General features: G+C 38.5%; 1 protein-coding gene and 1 long non-coding RNA gene across 5 annotated transcripts; one reads left to right on the top strand and one right to left on the bottom strand.

Moving 5' to 3' along the window:
* Positions 1-21047, top strand: LOC109147261. The gene is made up of 3 exons (XR_002048610.1): positions 1-90; positions 15664-15667; positions 21037-21047. It is a non-coding gene; the product is annotated as an uncharacterized LOC109147261 (long non-coding RNA).
* LOC109147240 (F-box/FBD/LRR-repeat protein At1g13570-like) lies at positions 479-2395 on the bottom strand. Of its 4 annotated transcripts, none has more exons than XM_019294878.1 (4): positions 1410-2395; positions 1130-1297; positions 713-1053; positions 479-652 (listed from the first exon to the last, which is right to left on the bottom strand). In XM_019294878.1, the coding sequence occupies exons 1-3, from the start codon at positions 2163-2165 to the stop codon at positions 724-726; spliced, it is 1254 nt and encodes a 417-aa protein (XP_019150423.1). In that variant the 5' UTR covers positions 2166-2395; the 3' UTR covers positions 479-652; positions 713-723. The 4 variants fall into 4 exon arrangements, with proteins under 4 accessions (XP_019150423.1, XP_019150424.1, XP_019150422.1 ...); XM_019294879.1 differs by having other exon boundaries at positions 479-1053; positions 1410-2169; positions 2299-2386; XM_019294877.1 differs by having other exon boundaries at positions 479-1053.
* Positions 21048-26045: the final 4998 nt, after the last annotated feature.

Raw genomic sequence — 26045 nt, 5'->3', positions numbered from 1 at the left:
TGGTACCCGGGTTGAACTTCTATTTGGAAGGTTGTAAGTTTGAGTCTCAGTAGAGGCGTTATTGCCTCTTTTTGTATGTGTTTCAATAGGGTGGGACTACAATCTAATAGAAAGTCAAGTTTAGAGGTACTTTTTTTTTTTTTTTTAATTATTGAACCCCAAATTAAACTATTGTACAGATCTCCTTTTATCCTGTAGTTATACCATTGACCAGTGTCCACCTTGGCCCTTGCAATGTAGACTTTATACAAAATCTTTACCTTCTTTTTTTGAAAACAATCTTTACCTTCTTAATTATTCATTATCATAGATATATAAATTATTACTATAAATACACAAATTTACTATTGTAAGGAAATAAATTCACTATTGTAGCCAAGGACCTTGTGGTAACACCAAGTTGCTCCCTTATATACGAGGTTGTGAGATTATTGTATCTACATTCTTGGAGAGTCTCCTGCTTATGAATTCAAAATACTTCACCCTCAATAAAAGTTAGGTCCATCATAGCCTTTAATCTACCACGACTTAAGTACCAACTGAGTTGTCGAGACAGATTCAAAATACTTTACAACATAATACTTACCGAACAATATAGGAAACAAGGTACCATCCTTATCTTACAAGATTAATATTTCAACTTCCACCCCAAACATGACCTTACAAATCTATGTTGCATCCAAACTGACCCATGGAACTTCATCATACTAAATTCCTACAAGGTTAAAACCATATGTAATTAAATAGTCCGGACACGGTGTCGTCGTGTTCCACGCAAACAATCCGGGCTTTCAGAGATGCACGAGGAAAATGCAATAATTCCCTTAGACTTTTGACAGCTTCGGAGGTATCAATATCAGCATATTCCATAATTAAAAATCTCTCTAGTGCAGGGGATTTCAAGAGCAACACTTTCACAAAAAGCTTTTCGGGTATAGATCCACTAAACCCTTCAATCATGACTGTGTTAAGAATCTTCAGATCCTGCTTTAAAATGCAACTGTTTGGATCATCCAAAAGTCTTGTACCCGTTGTAATTTCACACATACACTGCTATCACACAACAAGAAATGAGGAAAAGAAACAATCATGATTGCCAAATATGTAGTCCATAGGTTCCGTGTCTTACATTATCTGATGCAGTCATCTTCAGCTCACATAGGTTGGGGGAATGTTGAAGCAACTGCAAAACAAAGGCAAGCTTCTCTCCACATGAAAAACTTAACTCATACAGCTCAATCACTCGCAAATTTATTGCGGTCGGGAATGTCGTTGTGGCTATTCCTGCATTTTTACACTTAAAAAAAAAAAAATCATATGTGCATTGGAGAACTCTGTCAATACTAACAATCAATCCATTTGCATAAGCTACTCATAAAGGAAAAGAATGCAAAAGTAGAGATTCTCACAGGCAACAAATTGGCACTCAAGCAAAGAGCCTTAATTGTTCTCAAATACAGGGTAAACCACCTGGAATCATCAAGCTCCCAACACAGAGAACCGATAACCCTCAAGCTTTCAAGTTTTGGACTGATGATCTCAAAATTAGTGATCCCTTTACAACGACTGAAAGACAGCTCCTCAAGATTAGGAATTCTGTACACAATTCCCTTAACATTATCACTAAATTCAGCATGCTTGAAAGCTAATGAAGTGGCGCTGGGAAATATACAACCAGGGATCGACAAATCAAAAATTAAATCACCCAGAAACAGTTGCTTAACTGTCCGGCAGGAAAATATACAAGATGGCAGCTGATGATTATCCGAAATAAACAAGCTAAGTTCCTGTAGACCATTTCTGGAAAGAAGACGACACCACCTATCTAAATCAGATTGCTGGGGCTTAGGATCCGATGCGTGCCGAATGTGTAAAGTAAATTTCTTAACGGGTCCACGGAGCATGAGAATATCATTTATTGTGCTAATCTGAGCCATACCTTTCTCACCTTCGTACTTTGAGAAGCATTCGAAGAAGTCCTTATCAAATACAAGCTGCCCATGCCGCAACCAAACATCGTTCCAGTGAGTCGAGAGCAGAGCAGTTCTGGCCGCGTCTCGAGTAGGCAAGCACTCCAAAATCCTTTCCTTCACTTCTGCTGGCAGTTCACTTATTGCATCCATTCCTGCACCCGCTTCGGATTTTCTTCGACGACAACTCGCCATTAAACTGGAAACCAAAGATAAAATCGCTCGATCCCCATTCCAATTCAGTTCACTAGATGATGGAAACAAAAGAAATTTCGAAGAATTTGGGAAGAAAAAAAGAGATTAGGGAAAATGTGTCAGAAACCCTCGCCTTCTCTGCTCCACTGTCTACTGACTGGATATTTTGACTTTTGAGTTTGGAAATGGGAAGAATACAGGAAAACTTGGTGCAGGTGTGGTTTATAAATAAAAGTATAAATTCATTAAAATAAATTATTTGAAAGTAATTTATTTGAATAGTGATAATACATTATAAAAATATTATGTGTGTTTCAATTTTTTTTCTCTCAATTTTTACTCCCCACATAAAATTATATTGAGACCCACATGAAAAAGTAGCTTATCAATGCTTGTCACATGAATAAAAATTTAGGGAGTAAGATTTGAGAGTCCATGTATTAGAACTCAATACATTATTTTGTATACTATGAAATCAAGTACATTCAGTACACAAATAATATACTTTTAGTATATTAAAAATGTACTTTATATTTATGAAAAATACATTATTTGAATATTGAAAGTTTATTATTTTATATAATATACATTCAGTGTACAAATAATGTACTTTTAGTACATTAAATATGTACTTCTTTATGGTTGCCTTGGACGGTAACATTGGGCTAATATTGTAATGTTAATTAATTTATCAAGTAATTGCAAAGTTATAAAAATATTTCTCAAAAATTTAATTGATATAAAAGTATCAAATGGTCTCTCAGTTATAACAGGATCTCATAGTTCTATTCGGAGGTAAGGGGAGGGGGAGCAATATATGGATAACATTTATACTACTTAGAATTCATAGGCAAGATTTATAATTCATCTATACTTTACTTGAGGGCATAAATTATAATTTGCTCAATATTTAATCGTTGCATATTTCTGAATGTCACTTCATTTTGTTTTGAATATATTAATTTTTATTCTTGTGGACTTTTCTATTGATGATCTTATGCTTGAGAGCCTCTCATTTATGTGAAAATGATTGTGACTACTAGTTGGCCCATATATGGCAGGAATATTTTTTACTATCAAACCCCTTTTATTAAGGCCTTAACATTGTCAAATAAACTAATTTATTTAGGGCAAGAAATGGCACCATATTGAAGTAATTTATTAAAAAAAAAAAGAAAAACATATAGACATTATATATTTGATTAATATAAGAATTATGTTTGATTTCACTTAGATTTTAATTAAATGTTTTCATAATTGTAGTTAGTAATTTATCATATATAAAATTTTTACTTTAATAATATTAATCATACAATAATTATTACTCAAATTATCAACTATACTTTTAATATAATAGGAATTTTACAACTATGATTTTTTTTTAAAAAAACTATTATTTTAAAAAAATATTTTAATATAATTAAAATTTTAACATTGAGTATTAATGTTGGGCATATATTTTTGTGCATCGCGCACATAAAATACTAGTATTCTCATATAGCCGAATAAGATTAATCGAATTAAATTTTGGTTATTGTCATGATATTAAGGCAAATTATTGTGTCGACCATTGCCACACAGTACTGTGTGGACCATAACAAAAAGTACATTTTTAATATACTAAAAGCACATTATTCGTGTAATGAATTTACATTATACAAAATAATGTATTTTCTGTACTCAAATAATGTATTTTTCCTGAATACAATGTATACTTTTAATATAAAGTAAATTATTTGTATATTATTAAATATACCATGTAGTGTGATGACATCCCTGAACAGATATTTTACTTGTAAAGAATCATGAATATTATTTGATAATATAGCCTACACAACTGTGGACTATAATGATATTTAATTGCAATACTTGATATGACAAGCTAAGTTGTCACGTTTGGGGTACGTAGGAAATGATCATGAATATTATTTGATAATATAGCCTACACAACTGTGTGGACTATAATGATATTTAATTGCAATACTTGATATGACAAGCTAAGTTGTCACGTTTGGGGTACGTAGGAAACGATTTTCATCAATGAATAAGGTGGGTTTCCATCCCGCCATAACGCCAAAAAGAATGGTGTAAGGTGGGTTTCCATCCCGCCAATGAACAGTGCAACGCTATATTCATCCGCGGAAAATTCTAAAGGGAGAGGAAAATGATCCTTTTGCCCTTGCTTCTTTTTATAATTCCAAATGTATTCTTTATTTGTTTTATATGTAATGTTTTATTTTGTTAAATACTTATATTTAAACTTTGTATTATTAAATAAAAATTATACCATTTTAAAGATCTCATTGAGACGATCGAAACAAGACTAATATTGAATATATATTAATTAAAATTCCAAATACATTAAACATAACTAGAACATAATAAAAGTTAAAATACATACGACATACATCAAACATGACTAGAACATAATAAAAATTAAAATACATACGACATAATAATAATAATAATATTAGAAAATACAACACAATTTTGAAAAAATATAATAAAATTAATAATTTTCTAGTCCACTCCCACTTCCTCCCAAATTATCAAAGTATTTATCAAATTCACGATTTGATTGAACTCCTCCTCCATGCTCTTGATTTCTCTCTGCATTAATTTGTAGTTGTTGGCGTCTAATCGACTCACGCACAGCTGGATCTTCTATCAAATTTAAATTTATTATGCACTCCGCAATGCATTGATTGAGCATTTGTGGGAACGATTTAGTAATTCCGATAATTAAATGTACTAGATGTTGTATGTTGTATTATTATTGTGGAATAAATTAAATTTTCAAAAATATTGTTAAATTCAATTTTTTAAAATAATTAATGTTATAATTATGTTAAGTCGCTAGTCTGTTTCAGTTCTAATGTTGATGAAAATTGTAGGAGCATGGTAACAGGTGTCCTAGGAGTACAGGCGGGTGATACAACAGGGAAGTATCTTGGCTTGCCATCTTTGGTGGGCCGGAATAAGAAGGCGATTTTGGGGTTTGTAAAGGATAAGATTTTGAGTCGGGTGCGTGGCTGGAACTCCAGGTTTTTGTCGCGGGCAGGGCGAGAAGTCTTGCTCAAGAATGTTTTGCAAGCCTTACCATGTTATGCTATGTCAGTGTTCTTGTTGCCTGATACACTATGTGCTGAAATAAAGAGGATTTTTAATCAGTATTGGTGGACTGGAGTGGTTGGTGATTGAAGGGGACTGCGGTGGAAATCGTGGCCAGCTTTGTGCGAGCCGAAAGCAGCAGGGGGGTTGGGATTCAGGAGGTTGAAACATATGAACCTTGCATTACTGGGTAAGCAAGCTTGGCGGTTCTTAACACGCCCAGACTCCTTTGTGGCACGAGTGTTTAAGAGCCGCTATTTTCCGAATACGACTTTTCTTGATGCAGAAACTGGCAGCAATCCGTCGTATGTATGGCGTGGGATAGTGGAGGCGAGAGATGTGGTGAGACGTTGGGCAAGGCGTAGTGTCGGAGATGGCAGGAGTACGGTAATTGGGACGCACCTGTGGCTTGTGACTGCGGAGGATCCATATGTGCGTACCCTTTTGCACCCCACGATAGAGCATTCAATGGTTAGTTCGTTGTTGAGAGATGACAGCATGGGATGGGATACGGACTGTGTTATAGATGTGTTTGATGAGAGGGACACAAGGTGTATCCTCAATATTCCAGTCAGTATTCGGCGCCCAAGTGATGCATGAGTATGGAGTGGTGATTCGAAGAGGTGTTACACGGTGAAGTCATGCTATCGTCTAGTAGTTGGGGAGATGCATGTGGGGAGGCCTTGGAATAAGTTATGGAGTCTGGATGTGCCACCAAAGGTACGCCTGTTTGCTTGGCAGCAAGCTGCGAACGTTTTACCAACACGAGATGCTTTATTGTCTAAGCGGGTGTCTTGTATGGTTACTTGTCATATGTGTGGCGCCGTAGACGAGTCCGTAGCACATTTGTTTTGGGAATGTATGCACTCGGCTGCCCTCTGGACAACAATGCAGTTTGCGACAGCAAGGAATGTTGATGGGGAGTTTGTGGACTGGTTTTTTGGTTCCCTGTCGGGATTGAGGGATGAAATGCAAGCTAAGTTGGTGATGCTGTGCTGGGGTTTGTGGAGTAGTAGAAACGATGCAGTATGGAAGGGGAAGCCGTTTGTTAGGGAGACTGTAGTGCATGAAACTTTGACCTTTTGGCACAATTGGAAGGTGGTGAACGGCAGTGGTGGGAGGCCAGGGGAGATGGTTATGGCAGTATGGGTGAGGCCGGCTGCGGGAAGAATGAAATTGAACACAGATGCCGCATTGGGTAGTAACCATGGTGTTATGGGGTTAGGGTGGGTTCTCCGCGATGATGCTGGGTTGTTTTTGGCGGCATGTAGTAGGCGGGTAGATGGGCAGTACATGGTGGAGGAGGCGGAGGCTTTGTGTCTTCGTGAGGCTGTGTTGTGGATACGGAATACAGGCATGGGGGAGGTGGATTTGAAATCGACTCGCAGCTATGTTATCATGCAATGGAATCGGCACCTTTTAGTTCCGCGTTTGGTCTGCTGATACAAGATGTAAAACAGGTAGCTTCTTCCATAGGGGGGGGGGGGGATTACCTTTTGTTATGCTAGGACATCTGCGAACCGTGCAGCCCATGCTCTTGCAAGGGAAACCGTTTCAGAGACAGGTCCTGGTGAGTGGTTAGATGTACCACCACATTATCTTGTTGATGTTCTTGCTTCAGATTTAATAAATTGAGTTCAGTTCTTCAAAAAAATAATTAATGTTATAAAAAAATTAATGTTAATAAAAATTATTATTTACATTACAAATTATATTTTATATTAAACTAATTAAGTTCGAACTAAATTATATTAAACTAACTAAATTCAAACTAATAATTGAAAAATAAAATTATTTTAGTGTAAAAGTTTGGTGTTTTGGTGTAAATGGGTTGGAGATTAATAAAATTTGGTATGAGAATATGCTGAGAATATTCCTTCTGATGTGACATTTACTGGAAAAGTTTGATGTTTTGGAGTTGGATTGGTTGGAGATGCTCTAAATTGACATATTAGCCCTAGAGATATGTATATTGAATAGTATAAGATGTTTATTCTATACATTTATAGATTTTTAATTATTTTTATATCTTTTTAATTTAAAAAATAGAAATAAAACTTTATATTGAATACACTATTACCAATGTTGAATGATTTCTATAAGTACTTATTATTTATATAATAATTTTGTTTCAAATCTTTTATGATATATCGTATATTTTATATATTTTAAATAGCTTCATGTATTGCAATTGAAAAAATAAAAACCAATTTTTTTGCCATAAAATAATAAGAAATGCATATTCCATCATTATTTTTTCAAAATTTATAGGGTACCGTAAATTACGAGATAATTTTCCAAACTGGATTTCAGTGCTTGGATGGGGAACATAGCAGTGAAGGGTTTAGCAAACTGCAAACCTCTCCCAACTCAAACGCTTCTCCGTTATCTTCCGTTATTTTCCATTCTCTCTCTAAAACTAGCTTCATACAGTGATTTACACAACTCGATGTTTCAACTTTTAAGGATAAATGTTATATATATATATATATATATATATATATATATATATATATGTGTGTGTGTGTGTGTGTGTGTGTGTGTGTGTGTGTGTGTGTGTGTGTGTGTGTGTGTGTGTGTGTGTGTTCATAGATTGAGCGATTGAAATTGAATAAATTGATGTTGAAATATTGTTTACTGGATTTTCTTTTATGTAGTTTTGCTAGAATTTTTTACTTGTTGCTGACTGTAGACACAGAAAATTTGAAGCCGACAAGTGGACCGATTAAATCATTATCGAGCCCAATTTCGGGATTGATTATTAGTCCAATTTAATTAATTGAGTTATGATAATTAAATTAATTTAATTAGTCCAAGTAAATTTAATTTGGACTATTGAATTAAGTAATTAATTGGTCCAAGTCCATTTCATAATTGAATTATAATTATAATTATAATTTAAATAAAATATGATTTTATTATATTTGAATTAGATAATTATAATTTAATTTGAATTTGAATTAGATGATAAAATAATGAACCTAGACTTGATTTTGACAAAGTTCATTTTAGTAGATAATTAATTAATTTAATTAAATAAATATTAGTGGAGTTTGTTGAGGGATTTTAGTTACAAACTTCACTATAAATAGAGCCTCAATTTCATTCTTCAAATCACACCTTAAATACATTAAGAACAACTTGAAGACTTGAGAGCTTGAAAGCATTGAAGAACACTTGACAATTTGAAGGCTTGAAGATTTGAGAGCTCTTTTGAAGGCATTTGAAGATCTTGAAGAATTAAAGACATTGAAGACATTTTTTGCAGGTTTTAAAGATCTTGAAGCAACTTGAAGCTTTTTTGTAGAGTTGATTGCTTCAGAGCTTGACGTTTGCTGTTGAAGATCACGCCGTTTGAATCCCGGAAGCTACGCGGTTTAAATCCCGGAGGCACGCCCCACTTGAATCCCGGAGGCTACGCTATTTGAATCTCGGAGGCACGTCAATAGATAACGGCATTGAAGAACGCTTGAAGACTTGAAGACATTTTTGTTGATTTTGCAGGCAATTTGAATCCATTGCATGTGTTTTGAAACTTTGCAGGGTTGATTATTTCTAAATTCTTGACGTTCGTTGTTGAAAGTCACGCCAATTGAATCCCGAAAGCTACGCCACTTGAATCCCGAAGGCACGCGCCAATTGAATCTCGGAGGCTACGCTATTTGAATCCCGGAGGCACTTCAATAGATAACGTCAGTGAAGAATCAGAGGACTAGACAGAGATTTTGTACCTGCATATTGAATTATACACACACTGTACAAGGAGTTTTGTGAAATATATACAAAGTTTACTTTTTTGTGTTTACAGATTTTGGCACGCCCAGTGGGACCACTCTGCCTCTCATCTCTTCACTATCGATCTACATCAGCAAGCAACTCTACTAGCAATCGGAATGGCGTCAAGAAGCTCGATGTTCAAGAAGTCTTATGCCCAAGCCGCTAGTTCCATGTCTTCATCAACAACTGGTTCTGAAACTAGCCGAGAGACCAAACACCATTAACCAGGAGCCGTGCAAGGAGCTTAGGAATGCAACCGCCGGAGCCTGAGTCAATTGTTCGACGTATGATTCAAAGACTTGAAACGGCCCCTACCGTTCCGAGGAAATCTATTTATGTTGCAGGTCCACCATCTTCGAAAGGAGCAACCGATAGCGGGAGGCAGGCTTCTTCGAAAGGTGCAGCTGGCAGCGGGATGCTGACATTTTCGAAAGAAGCGGCGAATAGCGAGAAGTCATCTACCTCAGAAGGAGCGGCTAATAGCGAGAAGTCGACTACCCCAAAAGGAACAACTGGTAGCAAGAGTCCAACATCTCTGAAAGAAGCAGCCGATAGCGGGAATCCAACATCTCTGAAAGGAGGTGCTGGTAGCGGGAGTCCAACATCCCCAAAAGGAAACGCTAACACCAGAGGCTCGTCACCAACATAGCCGTCGTCTAACATGTGGAAGGTCCCGCCAGAATGGTCACACATCCATACAGGCATGCCGGCTATGACAACAAGCGTGACAACTATAGAGGACCAGCTTGCAAGCATCACTAAGGCGCTTGAAGGGATCACCACCCTCCTTCAAAACCAAGAAAAGAGAATCAACGACTTAGCTGAAAAGGTCGAGGGCGCAAGGAATGGTGAAACTAGTCGGGCTCTTGGAAAACAACCTGAGGTTCAAGGAGAAGATGCCTCGCACTCACCAACTTTCATTGGGCGAACTACAGTGCACGAGGAATCAACTTCGCACATACCAAGTTCGGACAGGAGCATTCCAGTCACAGGGGGCATGATACCAGTAGATCGGCTTGACGAGTTCATCATGGGAGCTATCAAAGGAAAGCTCGAGGGGGAAAAACCTTCATACACTTACACCAAGCCTTACACCCAAAGGGTAGAGAATTTGAAGATGCCCATTGGATATCAACCTCCAGCATTTCAACAATTCGATGGGAAAGGCAATCCAAGACAACACATCGCCCACTTCGTGGAAACATGCAACGACGCTGGGACATACGGAGATCTTCTTGTCAAGCAGTTCGTCCGCTCTTTGAAGGGTACTGCCTTCAATTGGTACACCAACTTGGAGCCTAGTTGCATTGATAGCTGGCATGACATGGAGCGCGAGTTCTTTACCCGCTTCTACAGCACAAGAAGAATCGTCAGCTTCTTAGAACTCACCACCACTCGCCAAAGGAATGGTGAAAGCTCGACCGCTTACATTGAAAGATGGAGGGAGTTATGCTTGAATTGCAAGGAAAAGATATCACAGAGCTCCGCGATTGAAATGTGCACCCAAGGCATGCACTTCGAGCTCTCCTACATCCTCCAAGGGCTCAAGCCTAAGACTTTTGAGGAATTATCTAGTCGCGCCCACGATATGGAGTTAAGAATAACAGCTAATGGTGGACAAAACATACCCATTCAAAGCTTCTACAATGGGGGAAAGAGTCATGATGACGTTGAAAATGGCAGCAAGGCCTTTAAGAAATATGAAAGCATGGACACTATGCATGTGAATATTCAACCAGCTAGGATATTCACTGAAGCTACTAATGTGTCTAAGGGTGCTTCTAGATCATTACGGGGTAGTAGAAGGCTTTCTTTCAGGGAAAGACAAAACAAGAAGTATCCATTCTTGGATTCTGATGTCCCACATATGTTTGATGAGCTATTGAAACACAATCTCGTTGATTTTCCAGAAATGAGGCGACCACACGAGGCATCAATGGTGGATCATCCGAGTTATTGCAAGTTTCATAGGCTTGTCGGACATCCAATTGAAAATTGCTTTGTCTTTAAGGATAAAGTAATGGAGTTAGCTCGAGATGGGAGAATTGAACTTGCAGATGCCACAGCAAGCGCTAATCAAGTTTCCATCTCATGCGGTAAATCTACTTCGCTACTTATTGAGAAGAACAATGTGAAGGGAAATAGAAAACAACACAAGTGTATATTTCCTCTTAACATCAAGTCTTATGATACCAAACCCGAGTATGGTACTCGACTTGTTATTAAGCATGCTAAGCAACACCACGTTTGTGCTGCAACACGACCGCCTAAGCAAGCTATGAAAAGGTGGGTTAAGAAGAAAATGGTAAAGGGCCCTATAGATGGGAGGACTTGCAGCCACCATATAAAAGCACGAGTTCCAGTCACATTGGCAGATTACGTGCCGAAGTGGTTCCATATTACTCCAACTAACCAAAGAGTGAAGATGAAAATTCCTCTAATCAGCCCATATGCTAGAGAAGAATATGCCTCAACACATTATACCACAATATGTGATGGAGGAAATATTCTTCAAGCTTCCTCAATGTGAATTGAAAACGCATCATATTCAAGACTCCCCGACACGAGTTGAAACTGCCTCATATTACTTCAAGGCTCCCCGGCACGAGTCGAAACTGCCTCATATCCCACAAGGCTCCTTGGCACGAGTTGAAATGGCATTATAGTTTCGAGACTTCCATGCACTACATACTTTCAAACAGTGTATGCTCTCAAGTGGCATGTCCAAGAAAGTCTCGAGGGGGCAATTTGTAGACACAGAAAATTTGAAGCCGACAAGTGGACCGATTAAATCATTATCGAGCCCAATTTCGGGATTGATTATTAGTCCAATTTAATTAATTGGGCTATGATAATTAAATTAATTTAATTAGTCCAAGTAAATTTAATTTGGACTATTGAATTAAGTAATTAATTGGTCCAAGTCCATTTCATAATTGAATTATAATTATAATTATAATTTAAATAAAATATGATTTTATTATATTTGAATTAGATAATTATAATTTAATTTGAATTTGAATTAGATGATAAAATAATGAACCTAGACTTGATTTTGGCAAGGTTCATTTTAGTAGATAATTAATTAATTTAATTAAATAAATATTAGTGGAGTTTGTTGAGGGATTTTAGTTACAAATTTCACTATAAATAGAGCCTCAATTTCATTCTTCAAATCACACCTTAAATACATTAAGAACAACTTGAAGACTTGAGAGCTTGAAAGCATTGAAGAACACTTGACAATTTGAAGGCTTGAAGATTTGAGAGCTCTTTTGAAGGCATTTGAAGATCTTGAAGAATTAAAGACATTGAAGATATTTTTTGCAGGTTTTAAAGATCTTGAAGCAACTTGAAGCTTTTCTGTAGAGTTGATTGCTTCGGAGCTTGACGTTTGCTGTTGAAGATCACGCCGTTTGAATCCCGGAAGCTACGCCGTTTAAATCCCGGAGGCACGCGCCACTTGAATCCCGGAGGCTACGCTATTTGAATCTCGGAGGCACTTCAATAGATAACGGCATTGAAGAACGCTTGAAGACTTGTAGACATTTTTGTTGATTTTGCAGGCAATTTGAATCCATTGCATGTGTTTTGAAACTTTGCAGGGTTGATTATTTCTAAATTCTTGACGTTCGTTGTTGAAAGTCACGCCAATTGAATCCCGAAAGCTACGCCATTTGAATCCCGAAGGCACGCGCCAATTGAATCTCGGAGGCTACGCTATTTGAATCCCGGAGGCACTTCAATAGATAACGTCAGTGAAGAATCAGAGGACTAGACAGAGATTTTGTACCTGCATATTGAATTATACACACACTGTACAAGGAATTTTGTGAAATATATACAAAGATGAAAAGAAAAACAGTGATATTTGGATGTCTGCAACTTTGTATGTAATCAACAAAGTCCTCAACCAGCACAATGGACTTATTCGCACATTTGTCTTTGATTTTCAGTAATCCAATACGAATACACTTTGGTCGCGGTTGTTTGACTTGGACCAGTGGTTCCTTTTTGTCACACGAAAAGGTACGTGTTGAAGAAATCCACATTTGTCTTATGATTGGAGATGAATATAGTCTTCAGAATTTCATATTTTCTTCCCTAACACTAACGAGATTACATCTTAATGGAGTCTCTATTAAATTAATAGATGCCCATTGCACATTATCAAATATCACTCCACTTTTTTTAATAATGTCGACTTTGTTGGTGTTGATCTTCCGATTCTGGTTGATTTTCTCATGCTCGAGAATCTCTTATTTATGAGTTGTGATAATCTGTCTAATTTGAATATTACTGTTCAAAAACTCAATAGTTTAACAATAAACGATTGCCGTTTTTACAAACTCCCTATTAACTTGGACTGGAGATATGTTCGTGCTTTTGATTTGGATAGTTATGCTCTCAATGTATCAGAACACTTTAATTTTAGTGGTGACTTTTCTTCAACATTCATTCATTTGCTTCGAATATGCCCAAAGTTATACTAATATTCTACTGATATTCTCACATAGTAAGATAAACAACAGAAAAATTAATATAGGAAAATTATCAATAAATTTAGGGAAAATTGTAATTTATGCCCCTCCATAATATGTCAATTATCAATGTCACCCCTGAATCCCTGATTTATTATTAGTGTAAATGTTACCCCTCAATTTTCAAAATGATACATGTATTGTCCTTCCCAAGTGTAAACGTTGCCCCTCAATTTTCAAAACGATACATATATTGCTCGTCCCATACGGTATAGGAGGGGCAATATATGTATTATTTTGAAAATTGAGGGGCAACATTTACACCACTAATAATTCAGGAGTGACATTGATAATCAACATAATATGGTGTGACATAAATTAAAATTTTCCCATAAATTTATATCAAATTCACATAACTTTGGACATATTTGAAGCAAATGAATGAATGCTGAAGAAATGTCACCGCTAAAATTAGAGTGTTATGATACCTTGAGAGCATAACTATCCAAACCAAAAGAACGAATATATCTCAAGTCCAAGTTAATAGGAAGTTCATAAAAACGGCAATAGTTGATTGTTAAACTATTGAGTTTTTGAGCAGTAATGTTCAAATTAGACAGATGATCACAACTCATAAATAAGATATTCTCAAGCATAGGAAAACCAATCGGAACCGAAGATCAACACCAACAAAGTCAACATTATATTATCAAAACAAAGTAAAGTGGAATTTGGTAATGTGCAATGGGCATCTATTCATTTAATAGAGACTACATTAAGATGCAATCTCCTTAGTGTTAGGCAAGAAATTATGTATTTCAGAAGAATATATCCATCTCTAACCATAAGAAAAGATGGATTTCTTCAACACCTTTTCGTGTGACAAAAAGGAACCATTGGTCCAAGTCAAACAACTGAGACAAAAGTGTATTCCTATTGAAATACTGAAAAATCAGTGATAAATGTACGAATAAGTCCATTGTGTTGGTTGAGGACTTTGTTACTAAACACAAAGCTGCAGACATCTATATATCGTTGTTTTTCTTTTCCTCTTGTGTGGTTTGGGTCCTGATATCACCACTAGCATGGAAATATTTTCTAATAATGCGATAAAAAAAAAACAAAAACAAAACCAAAAAAAAAAAAAAACCTAGAGTCGAAGTAGAGCTCTATAAGACTGAACCATATCTCTCTCCAAAAAGTAGACAAAACATCCCTTCTAGCAACTTGTTCAATTGGTAAGAACCCCAAAATCATGTCAACTATACCTACGGGGAGATCTCTACGTTTTCTCCCCATAATCCAGATAACTTTAATATATGCAAATTAATGTACAAATAAATTAAAATTGAAACAAAACCTTAGCATGGTAAAATTGAAAATAGTAAATTAGTAATTATAAATTGCAAGCCTTAGCTGCACGCATGAACATACTAATTTTGAAAGATGTAAAATTTAAGGGAGTGCCTATTCTAACCCACTGAAGTCATTATGAGCTTTATGCTATAGAAAGCATGAAGCATGATTAAGGTAAAAGGATTAGTACACCCATGCATTTCAAAAATCAATACCAAAAAATAATATTGTACATTGAAACTCGGCCGGTTAATGAAAAAGAAGAAACATATCAACACAGAAACCACTTGTTTCTCAAGGTGGCTAGTACATTAAAGATGGTGAATCTACAATAAATAAATGCAATTTTTTTTTTTAATAATAACACCAATAGTGATCTTATATTCCCATCTTTAACCCCCATTCTACAACCATCCTAGGTAAGTTTCAAATAAGGGGAAATAAAAAGACACCTTATTTATGATTTTCAGCCGCCAACAAGTAAAAAATTCTAACAAAACGGCATAGAAGAAAAACCAGTAAACAATTTTTCAACATCAATTTATTCAATTTCAATCACTCTATGAACACATATATAACATTTATCCTTCAAAGTTGAAAGATCGTGTTGTGTAAATCACAGTATGAAGCTAGTTTCAGCGAGAAAATGGAAAAGGCGAAAGAATGTATACATACAAACAAACACCTTGGCGCACAAAAGATAACGGATCGGAGACGCGTTTGAGTTGGGAGAGATTTGAAATTTGCTAAACCCTTCACTGCTATGTTCCCAGTTGAGTACTGATATCGGATCCGGAAAATTATCTCTATGGTGTTCTATAAACAACAATATAAATACCTAAATACACTAATATATGCCAAAAAGGGAATCAACCACAACACAAATTGGGAACAAATATACAAAATTTAAGAACAAACACCAACAAAGCAAGAGAACATCTTGTTGGAAAAAATAGCTTACAATGACATAAAATGACATATTAAGTGGCTATTTTGTGGTACAATTATCAGTGGGGTCCACTTCCGATTTGGGTCGGGTCAAAGTGGATTCGGGTTCTTCGTAGTGAGACGAAGAGATTGATATATTGTACGCTCAAAACGGATAATGGGTGAATGCATGAGATATTGATTCTCAAAGTAGACCCATTGAGTTGGAAAAATGAAGGGAAAAAGTGAGCTTTTTGTTGGTGATAATGAACCACAATCGATTTAATATCCCAAAAATAATATTTATATATACACACACAAGTATATAAAATATTATTGGATATTTACCCGAAATATATATATACACACAAATATATATAAACGGATCCAAAGGTTATATATACATGTATATCTACGAAAAAGATATACCAATATATATTAACCAAAATTGAAACTAATAATCCTCGGATTATAAGTCCAATCCAACTAGTATATCAAAAGAGGGAGAACAGATTTTTGCTTAAAATCATAATCCAAAACAAGAAAGAAGGAGAAGAAGAAAGAAATGTACGAGTTAGGCGAGATGCCTTTCTTTCCTTAAAACCTTATTTGCCACCTCCCAAAAGTGCTAGGAGCGTTGTGGCCTAGGCTTCCCAGGATAAAACGTACAACGGTTCGACGTTTGAGCACCCAAACGAACGAACCCGGCGAACTAGAGCATGGGACGAACACAGCTACAAGAAGGGAGTAGGAGCAGAGATTTTGGAGCTGAGAAAACAGAATTTCAGTGTTGTGTGTGTTGTTTTTCAGTCTGTGTAGAAACACTGCTGCTACACCCCTTCTTATATAGGGGGTGAGGAATCAATAGCATTTAGTTTAGCATTTAATCCACGATTTGTAACACCTGAAATAGCCACCATTATTGAGATTTAACTCAAAAATTCAAAAGGTGGAATTAATACAAGATTAATCCTGTAACAGTCCAGAACCAACGAATGGTCCGCGCTGTTTCAGCTCAGTTACTTTCGTGTAAGTCACACGAGAGTTCGAACTCTCGTGTAAGTCACACGAGAGTCAAACTCTCGTGTAACCTCATGACAGCGCACGAGAGATCACTTGATCTCGGGTGATCTCTCGTGGTGTGGCCATATAGTGTTGGAAAACTGTACAGAAATTGACATAACTTAGCTCGCAAGGCCAGCCAATTTCCGGACGACATTCGTGCCCCCAGGTGCCGGCGCACACGAGCTCGGGCTTGAATCAAGCATTTTTCAATCTCGTCTAGTTGGAATTTGATTTGCACCCCCCCCCCCCCGCGCGCGCGAGAGATCCTCTATGCTATACAATTCTACAAGCTTCAAAAGAGCCCTTGTATAAATGGGGGGGTGAAATCCTCTTTCCAAACCAATGTGGGAGAAAGCTCACTTTTCCCTTCATTTTTCCAACTCAATGGGTCTACTTTGAGAATCAATATCTCATTCACCCATTATTTGTTTTGAGCGTACAAAATCTCTTCGTCTCACTACGAAGAACCCGAATCCACTTTGACCCGACCCAAATCGGAAGTGGACCCCACTGATAATTGTACCACAAAATAGCCACTTAATATGCCATTTTAAGCTATTTTTTCCAACAATCCCCCACATGAATGAAAATTGATTTTCAGGGTATTTTGAAATCGGAAACAAACTGTGTTCAACGGTCGATCCCTGCATAGGATAAGTAGGGATCACTATACCCTTTTAACCTTCCCTTGTGAAGACATGTTTACTCTACTGGGTGTACGGTAGAACGCGATGTCTTTGAACCGACTGCCGTTTGTGTAGACGATGACATATCTCACACAGGAACCTCCCAACCATGCTCTGTTCTCATGAGTGTGCCCATTTTGGTCGTGGGTCACCGTCCTGGTTCTGCAAGAGTTTGTGAAGAATTGTGCCCATCAATTCTCCTTTGAAGCGAACCTCACTTCTCTCTCACATAGGTGATTCTTTTCCGAGTATCCCGCATACTCACACATGTCAACCGACATTCGAATAATTAAAGCATCAACATGCTAACCTTGCGCGGGAGCCACTGTTTCTAACGAGGAGTGGTAGGGAGTCGAGACCCCCACAATGACACGCTCCGTTCCATAATTTAGTTGTCCCATTGAACCTAGGTACCAGCTAGGTTGGGTGTCCACTATAGAACTTTTAGTCCAAGGGCTTTAGACCCATTCCTCGTTCCAACTTCTCCACAACTAATTGCTTACCCTCGGGTTAGCGAGTTAGCGGCCGCTACGTTATCTTTTGACATCACGTAGTCAATAGAGATAACCCCCGTTGTGAGAAATTGTTTAATGGTATTATATCTACGACTTATAAGTCTAGACTTACCATTCCACATTTAACTCTGTACTTAACCAATTTTGGCTTGACTATCGCAATGCACACAAATTGCAGGTACGAGTTTACCACCAGAAACATTCTCGAAATAATGGCATAGCCATTCAGCCTACTCGCTCAATTCAAAATTGGAATTAATCTGAAATTAATTCCGTGAACTGCAGCGTGGAACATACCGAAGGTTGGCATAACACTTTTCGAACAACGCTCGTGCCCGTGAACATGAGTTGAGGCGCACGTGAAAGACAACCTCTATACTATACAATTCAATAAGTCTAAAAGAGCTCTTGTATAAATAGTGGTGCAAATCCACTTTCCAAACAATGTGGGACAAAAGACTACTCCCAAGCTTTTTCCCATCATTTTTCCAACTCAAATGGGTCTACTTTGAGAATCAATATCTCATTCACCTATTATCCATTTTGAGCGTACAATATATCAATCTCTTCGTCTCACCACGAAGAACCCGAATCCACTTTGAACTGACCCAAACCGGAAGTGGACCCCACTGATATTTGTACCACAAAATAGCTACTTAAAATGTCATTTTATGTCAATTTATGATATTTTTTCCAACAATTTTAAATTTGATGGTGTGGATTAGAGAATGTGAATCGATCATTAAAACTGAATAATAGGAAAATACAGAGATATATCCTATAACAAAGACTATCCTATGCCTGAGTAATAGCATCTAAGTATAACTACTGTAGACTAGTCTATTACCACACAAACACAATCATATACTATACAAATAATAATATGGAAATAATAGCTACACTAATACACCCCCTCAAACACAAGGCTGGAGAGCCTCCACATTGAGCTTGCCACGTAGAGCAGCGAAGCGCGGCCCAGGTAAAGGCTTCGTGAAGATGTCAGCTTGCTGATCCGTAGTAGAAACATAATTGACGACGAAGTCCTCGGAAGCAACTTTATCACGTACAAAGTGATAGTCAATCTCAACGTGTTTCGTCCTGGCATGAAAGACCGGATTAGCACACAGATATGTCGCTCCCAGATTGTCACACCATAGCGTCGCGAGATGCCCTGAATGGAGACCCAGTTCCCGTAACAACGAAACAACCCAGGTTACCTCAGCGGATACATCGGCAAGGGCCTTGTACTCTGCCTCTGTGGATGATCTAGCTACCGTCCGCTGCTTCTTAGACAACCAAGACACAAGATTCGAACCCAAATAAACTGCAAAGCCACTCGTACTCTTCCTGTCTAGCGGACACCCAGCCCAGTCAGAGTCGGAGAAGGCATGAATGGTAGTCAATGAAGATGGTGTAAGCCGTAGCCCATAGTCAAGTGTCCCCTTGATGTAGCGTAGGACACGTTTGACCAGGGCCTAGTGATCAATCGTCGGTGAGTGCATGAACTGACACAGGCGATTGATAGCATAAGACAAGTCAGGCCTAGTGATGGTCAAATACTGTAACGCCCCTACAATACGCCGATACTGCGTTGGGTTTTCAAACAGTTGTTCTGAGGGTGTCACCGCCTTTGTAATCGCAGCTGGGGTGGCAAGAGGCTTACAGTCTAGCATCCCAGACCGCCCAGTAGGTCTTTCATATAACGGCGCTGTGAGAGAATTAGACCCGTGCCTGCAGTGATTGTTTCAATTCCCAAAAAGAAGCTTGGTGAGCGAAGATCACGGATTTTGAAAGTTGAGGACAGGCGTTGCAGGAGTGTGTTTACAAGCTGTGAATTGTTGCCCATAATTATAATGTCATCAACATAAATCAATAAGAACACACGAGACTCTCCTGCAGTATAGTAAAAGAGAGAAACATCTGTCTTGGATGAGTTGAACCCTGCAGATAACAAGAAATCATGAAGTCGTTTAAACCATGCCCGGGGGGCCTGTTTCAGACCATAAAGCGACCTTTGAAAGTGGCAGACATGTCCTGGGTTTGCTGGGTCTTCATAACCCGGTGGTTGTTTCATGTAAACGGTCTCTGCTAGATGACCGTTCAGAAACGCATTATGAACGTCTAACTGGCGTAGAGTCCAACCGTTTGAGACAGCTAGAGAAAGAAACATACGGACTGTGGTCGGTTTGACCACAGGGCTGAAAGTGTCAAAGAAGTCTTCTCCTGCGACTTGATTGAACCCTTTGGCAACAAGGCGTGCCTTGTGCCGCTCGATCGAACCATCAGCGGTTCGTTTTGTACGAAACACCCACTTACAGCCAATTATATTCATGTGGGGTTCGGGCGGTACAAGTCGCCAGGTGTTATTGTGGAGTAAAGCATTAAACTCCTGGTCCATGGCTTCACGCCAGTGTGGGTGTCCCACTGCTTGTGAGTAACACGTGGGATCTGTAGACACATTGAGGGCCTGAAAAGGCTCATCTGTTCCCCGAGTCATGTGATGGAGACGCATGACGTGGTCCCTGATTTGCGGTTGGGCTCGGGCCCTGCGAGTTCTCACCGGTGCAGTATTAGTAATCGCATGCCGCGGTGATTCGTGTGCCAGTGGCACGGGTTCATCCGAACTCGGTGTAGGCCCATCTGAGTTTGGGCTTGATATTGGGCTCGGTGTGGGCCCTTCTGGCGGAGCGTGAGCTACAAGAGGTGCTACGGCCCATGGTAGTTGTGGCGGTATAGCGCCCTTGTGTGTAGAATCTGTAGAAAAAGGAAAAACAGACTCGTCAAATCGGACATGACGACAGATGTAGGTTTTCCCGTTTGTCATGTCAAGGCATCTGTATCCCCTAAAGGAAACAGGGTAACCTAAGAATACACATGGTGCCGAGCAGTATTCAATCTTGTGCCGATTATACGAGCGAAGATATGGATAACACCGGCACCCGAAGACACGAAGGAACGTATATGGGGGAGAATTTTTAAAGAGACGAGTATATGGACTTTCAAATTGTATGGCTGAGGAGGGTAGGAAATTGATTAAACAGGTTGCAGTTTCAAACGCAAAGTCCCAGTATTGATGAGGTACATTGCCTTGGGCGAGAAGGGCGAGGCCGGTTTCGACGATGTGTCTATTCCGACGTTCTACCCTCCCGTTTTGTTCATGTGTGTAGACACATGATTGACGGTGGTTTATGCCCAATTTTTGAAAAGTTGTGTGTAATTTTCTGTACTCACCCCCTAAATCCGATTGAATGGACTTGATAAAACGCGCAAATTGGCGCTCTACCAACACACGAAACGACTCGAAGGCTTTATATATGTCTGATTTTACCCGTAACGGATAAAACCAGCAAAATCTGGAAAAATCATCTACAAATAATTAAAAGTAACGAAAATCACTAGTTGATATTACAGGCGACGGACCCCAAATGTCCGTGCAAATCAAATCTAATACATTTTCGCTACTACGAGTGACATTGTCTAATTTGAAACGCGATGATTTGCCAAGGTGACACGGGGCGCATGACTCAACTTGTTCAGTTTTATTTCCGATGACCGGGCAAATTTTGAGAACTTTATTTTGAACAAGTTTATGTGGATGACCGAGCCTGCAGTGCCAAACAGTGGGATTGGCACGGGAAGTTATAAATTCGAAACCTGACCGAGACAGCGGGAGCTTGTACAGACCACCTGTGGTGGGATCCCTAAGCAGAACCGCTTTGGTTGTTGAATCCTTCACAAAAAAAAAAAAACAAGAATTGTGAAATTAAAAAAAAAAACGTTATTATCAGTAGTAAATTTATGTACTGATAAAAGAGGTACAGATAAATTTGGGACATGTAAAATATTGGTTAATTTTAAGGCTTTTGACGCGGATGGGATTGATGCATGACCGACTCGCGAGATTGCCAAACCTGCGCCATTTCCAACCCGAAGAACATCAGGTCCGCCATATTCATCAGATTGCGCTATCATCTCTGCATCCGGAGTAGCATGCGCGGTGGCTCCGGTATCCGGATACCAACCGTCGCTCGGCGGTGACGCCGCCGCCGGTGGTTCGCCGGAAAGTGCTACATGAACCTGTGCCGAAGGCGGTTGAGTCGTGTATCTTTTATAGCAGTATACCGCGGTGTGGCCGTGTGACTGGCATATCTGACACCGCAGAGCCCCTCGTCCGCCACGACCTCCGCCCCGGTTCTACCCGCCACGGCCGGCACCCGACTGCCTGCCGCGACCAGGAGACGCCTGCCCCTGTCGTCCGCCTCCACGGTTCTGGCCACGGCCCGGAGTGGTGTACAGGGCAGTGTGCGACGCCGTTCCATCTGTCGTCGGGTAATCATCCACGAGGATGAACTCGTGGGCCTGCAAAAAATCTGAAAGGTGAGAAAGTGTCACCGCATTCCCGGACGCAGTGAGGGATGCCGCCAGCAATTTGAGCTCCGGCTGGAGTCCACGAAAAACGTAGAGGTTCTGCTCCATGAGGGAAAGCGGCCGGCCGGCCTAAACCAGTGACTCGACGAGAACCCCCGCCCTTCCCAGGTAGTCAGCGGTGGTGGAGTTCCCTTGGCGTAACATCTGTATCTGCCCCAACAGATTTAAACACCTGGCTTGACTAGAGGACCCTAGTGCATTGGTGATGGAAGTCCACACCTCGGCTGCAGTATTCCGGCCGAACACCAGGTGCAGTACCTCATCAGACATGGAGGATACTAATAACGACAGAATTGATTGGTCCTGCTTCACCCAGGCGTGGTACGCCGGATTCGGAGCGGACACGGTTGCCACTGCACCGGAGGATCCCTCGGAGGTTGTGGCAGCGGGAATGAAGGCCGGAGGACACGGGCAGCTTCCGTCTACATAGCCGAGGAGTTCTTGTCCCCGGAGGAAGGGAATCAGCTGTGTTCGCCAGAAAAGAAAGTTTCTGGATGTCAGCTTCATCGATATGTAATGATGTGCTCCGGCAAGAGAGCCACTGCCGGCCGGCGTAGGGGAGCCGGCTGCTGAGATAGTGTGCTCGGAGGAGTTCTGCGACATGGCCGGAGAGTGAGGGGTGAGAGCAGGGCCGTTCCAATCAAAATTGGGGTCCTATGCAATATTAAAACGTGGGCCCCTTTTTTCAAGTAATTTTTATATTAGTTATAGAGAAAATTTCAATTTTGATCATATGACTATAGGGGCTTCATCAATTTCAACACCTAACTTTTAAAAGTGTCAATTTAGTACCTTGAGTATGTAATTTTTGTCAATTTTGGTCACTCCGGTCAAATTTCACCGAAAAATTTTAATAGTTGAAATAATGAGGGTATTTTAGCCAAAATTGACATATATCTTGTGTAAAATGCTGATGAAATTTATCTAGATAATTTATCTTTGGGACCTTTATTTATTGATAAATCTCTTTTAGGATCATTTTTCACAAGAATATCTATTAATTTAGAATCAAAATCAAATAAAAGCGAACCCTTTAGTTTATCACTGTGACCAACATCATCTAAACAACTACCAACATTCTTATTATTTTCATTGTCACAGTGATACTCATCATCGTTGTGCACAATATCATTTAGATTTTAGATTTTTTCCAATCTCACAATCATCTTGATCTTCTATATGAAGATTAGCATCTAACAATTTTTCCTTGGCATCATCTTTTTGTTCCTCTATTTGAGTGTTTTTTTTTTTTTTTTTTTTTTTTTTGTAATAAATTTTTCAAGAACTCCCTTTTGAGATTGAGTTAGTTTCTCAATTCTTATTTTCTTTTTACGCTTCTCAAACCCAGATGAATATTTTCTAGAAGACATAAAATCCTAAGGAAAAATAAAAATTTATTTAGAAACTCTATGAATAAATAATCAATCAAGAAACAAATTCTTGAATATATTATTCTGAAATCAGAATTATTAAGTCATGTAAATAACACAATAAACAAAAATTGTAAAACAATACGTAATTTTAATTACTTGTCAAGAGAATTGAAGAACTTTAGAGTTTATATGATAAAAAAAGAATTGAAGAATCAGTAGCACACGAGTTGAATCTCGTCTTTGCGTCAATTCATTAAATTGTACTACATGGACAAAGAATAAAACTAAATTATATGATGCCTGCAAATTATCGTCTTTAAAAACTTATTTAGTGAATTGAGAATTCCCAAATTGACAAATTTAATTTGCAATTTTGCATAATCAATTAGTAACTCAAAAATGGCACTACTCAAATACTGAAATTATAAATAATAAACTCAAATTAAAAGTGGAGGATGAACAGATACTCAGAGAGCTGTAGCAACCTCTTTCACACACGTCATCTACTCAAAAGATTGGATATATATTGACTCTGCAAAAGTAATAAACAAATACCTAGACAATTTGTTGTAGAAATATCTCGTGAATCGTGATTCTCCTCTGTCCGTCCACTCCGTCGTAATTCGAACGCTACATTAAGGACTTAGGGAATAGGTTAGTCGGCTTCGCAAAGTTCGCACGTTGAATCGCTATTCGCTGCTATATATATAATATAATTTTTTTTTTAAAAAAAAATAAGGGGCCCCCAAATTGTGCGCCGGCCCTGGGCAGACTTACCCAGGGACACGGCCCTGGGTGAGAGAGGGTAAGATTGTGCGGTGGAGGTAGAGAGAGAATCGAAACCCGTATGATACCAGATTAGATATATAAGGTGAATCGATCATTAAAACTGAATAATAGGAAAATACAGAGATATATCCTATAACAAAGACTATCCTATGCCTGAGTAATAGCATCTAAGTATAACTACTGTAGACTGTCTATTACTACACAAACACAATCATATACTATACAAATAATAATATGGAAATAATAGCTACACTAATAGTGTGGACGTAGGACCTACTTTTGAAAGTGAGATACACTTGCATGGATAAGTATAGCCTTAGGTGGGAATGTAGCACACATCACTCATATTATAGTTAATAAACTCTAGGGTTTTAAGAATTTAATTTTGGAAATGTTGGTATCTTTTGAATGCCTTTTGAAATTCAAATTCAAATGATTAATTAAGTATTACTAATATTAACAATAACAACAAACCAAACTTAAAGGTCTAATTTTAATTAGAGAAAATTTTAATTTTGGTCCATTAATTATTGGAGTTGTGTTAATTACAACACTTGACTATTGAAAATGTTAATTTAGTACCTTGACTGTGTAATTTTTATCAATTTTGGTCACGCCGGCCAAATTACCGGCGAATTGTGACCGGAAAAACTTAAGTCAACATTTGTATTGAATTGGAAGGGGTAAAATAGTCTTTTCCTATTCCTTCTGATTTGGGAAAACGAATTGGAAGAAGAAGGCCGACGGCAAGCAGAAGAAGGCCGACGGCGGCGGCGGCGGAGGCGATTCGGTCGTTCTCAAGGCGGATTTGCATTGCGAGGGATGTATTTCCAAAATCGTCAAAACTATTCGAGGCTGTGATGATAATAATGTCTCCTCTGTTTTATTATCTTCTTCGTTGTTAGATTCTATGGTTGCTATTGCTATTTTTGTGCCTTTGAGAAGGGAATATTCACGGTTATGCTCTTTTTCGTATCTGCTTTTCAAGTTTTCATCCTTCCCTGTGTTTATGTGTTCCGAAAATTTGTATGTATTTGAAATATATTTTTGTTTTCTTCAGAAACTAAATTGTCTATGCCCTAAAATGACGATTATTATTTTAGTTTTACAAATTGTGTTTAAGCTAATCTGATTTCATTGCGTTGGGAAGGTGCGGAGGATGTGAAGGTGGAGCTGGGCACAACAAAAGACTATTTTATAATATATACTCACTGAAATTGGAGATTGATATGTGAAGATGGGTGGACTGGGAGGAGTAGAGGTCGAACTGGGTGAAAATGCAAGTGAAGTCTTCTAATTGTGACCGGAATTCAAGAAGGAACAAGAAAGAACAAGAAAAGACTATTTTACCCCTTCCAATTCAGTACAAATG

The sequence above is a fragment of the Ipomoea nil genome, unplaced genomic scaffold, assembly GCF_001879475.1.
Source record: "Ipomoea nil cultivar Tokyo-kokei standard unplaced genomic scaffold, Asagao_1.1 scaffold1978, whole genome shotgun sequence".
NCBI lineage: Eukaryota > Viridiplantae > Streptophyta > Magnoliopsida > Solanales > Convolvulaceae > Ipomoea > Ipomoea nil.
The sequence above is the reverse complement of the archived record's forward strand: the minus strand, read 5'-3'. Positions and strand labels throughout refer to the sequence as shown.

Bases quoted from the DNA above. Each gene is read 5' to 3' on its own strand.
- LOC109147240 (XM_019294877.1), bottom strand. From the start codon at position 2,165: ATGGCGAGTTGTCGTCGAAGAAAATCCGAAGCGGGTGCAGGAATGGAT. The intron at 1,298-1,409 runs GTGAGAATCTCT...TTTTTTTTTAAG, and splicing joins TGAGTGCCAATTTGTTGCCT to TGTAAAAATGCAGGAATAGC. The intron at 1,054-1,129 runs GTAAGACACGGA...GTTGTGTGATAG, and splicing joins AGATGACTGCATCAGATAAT to CAGTGTATGTGTGAAATTAC.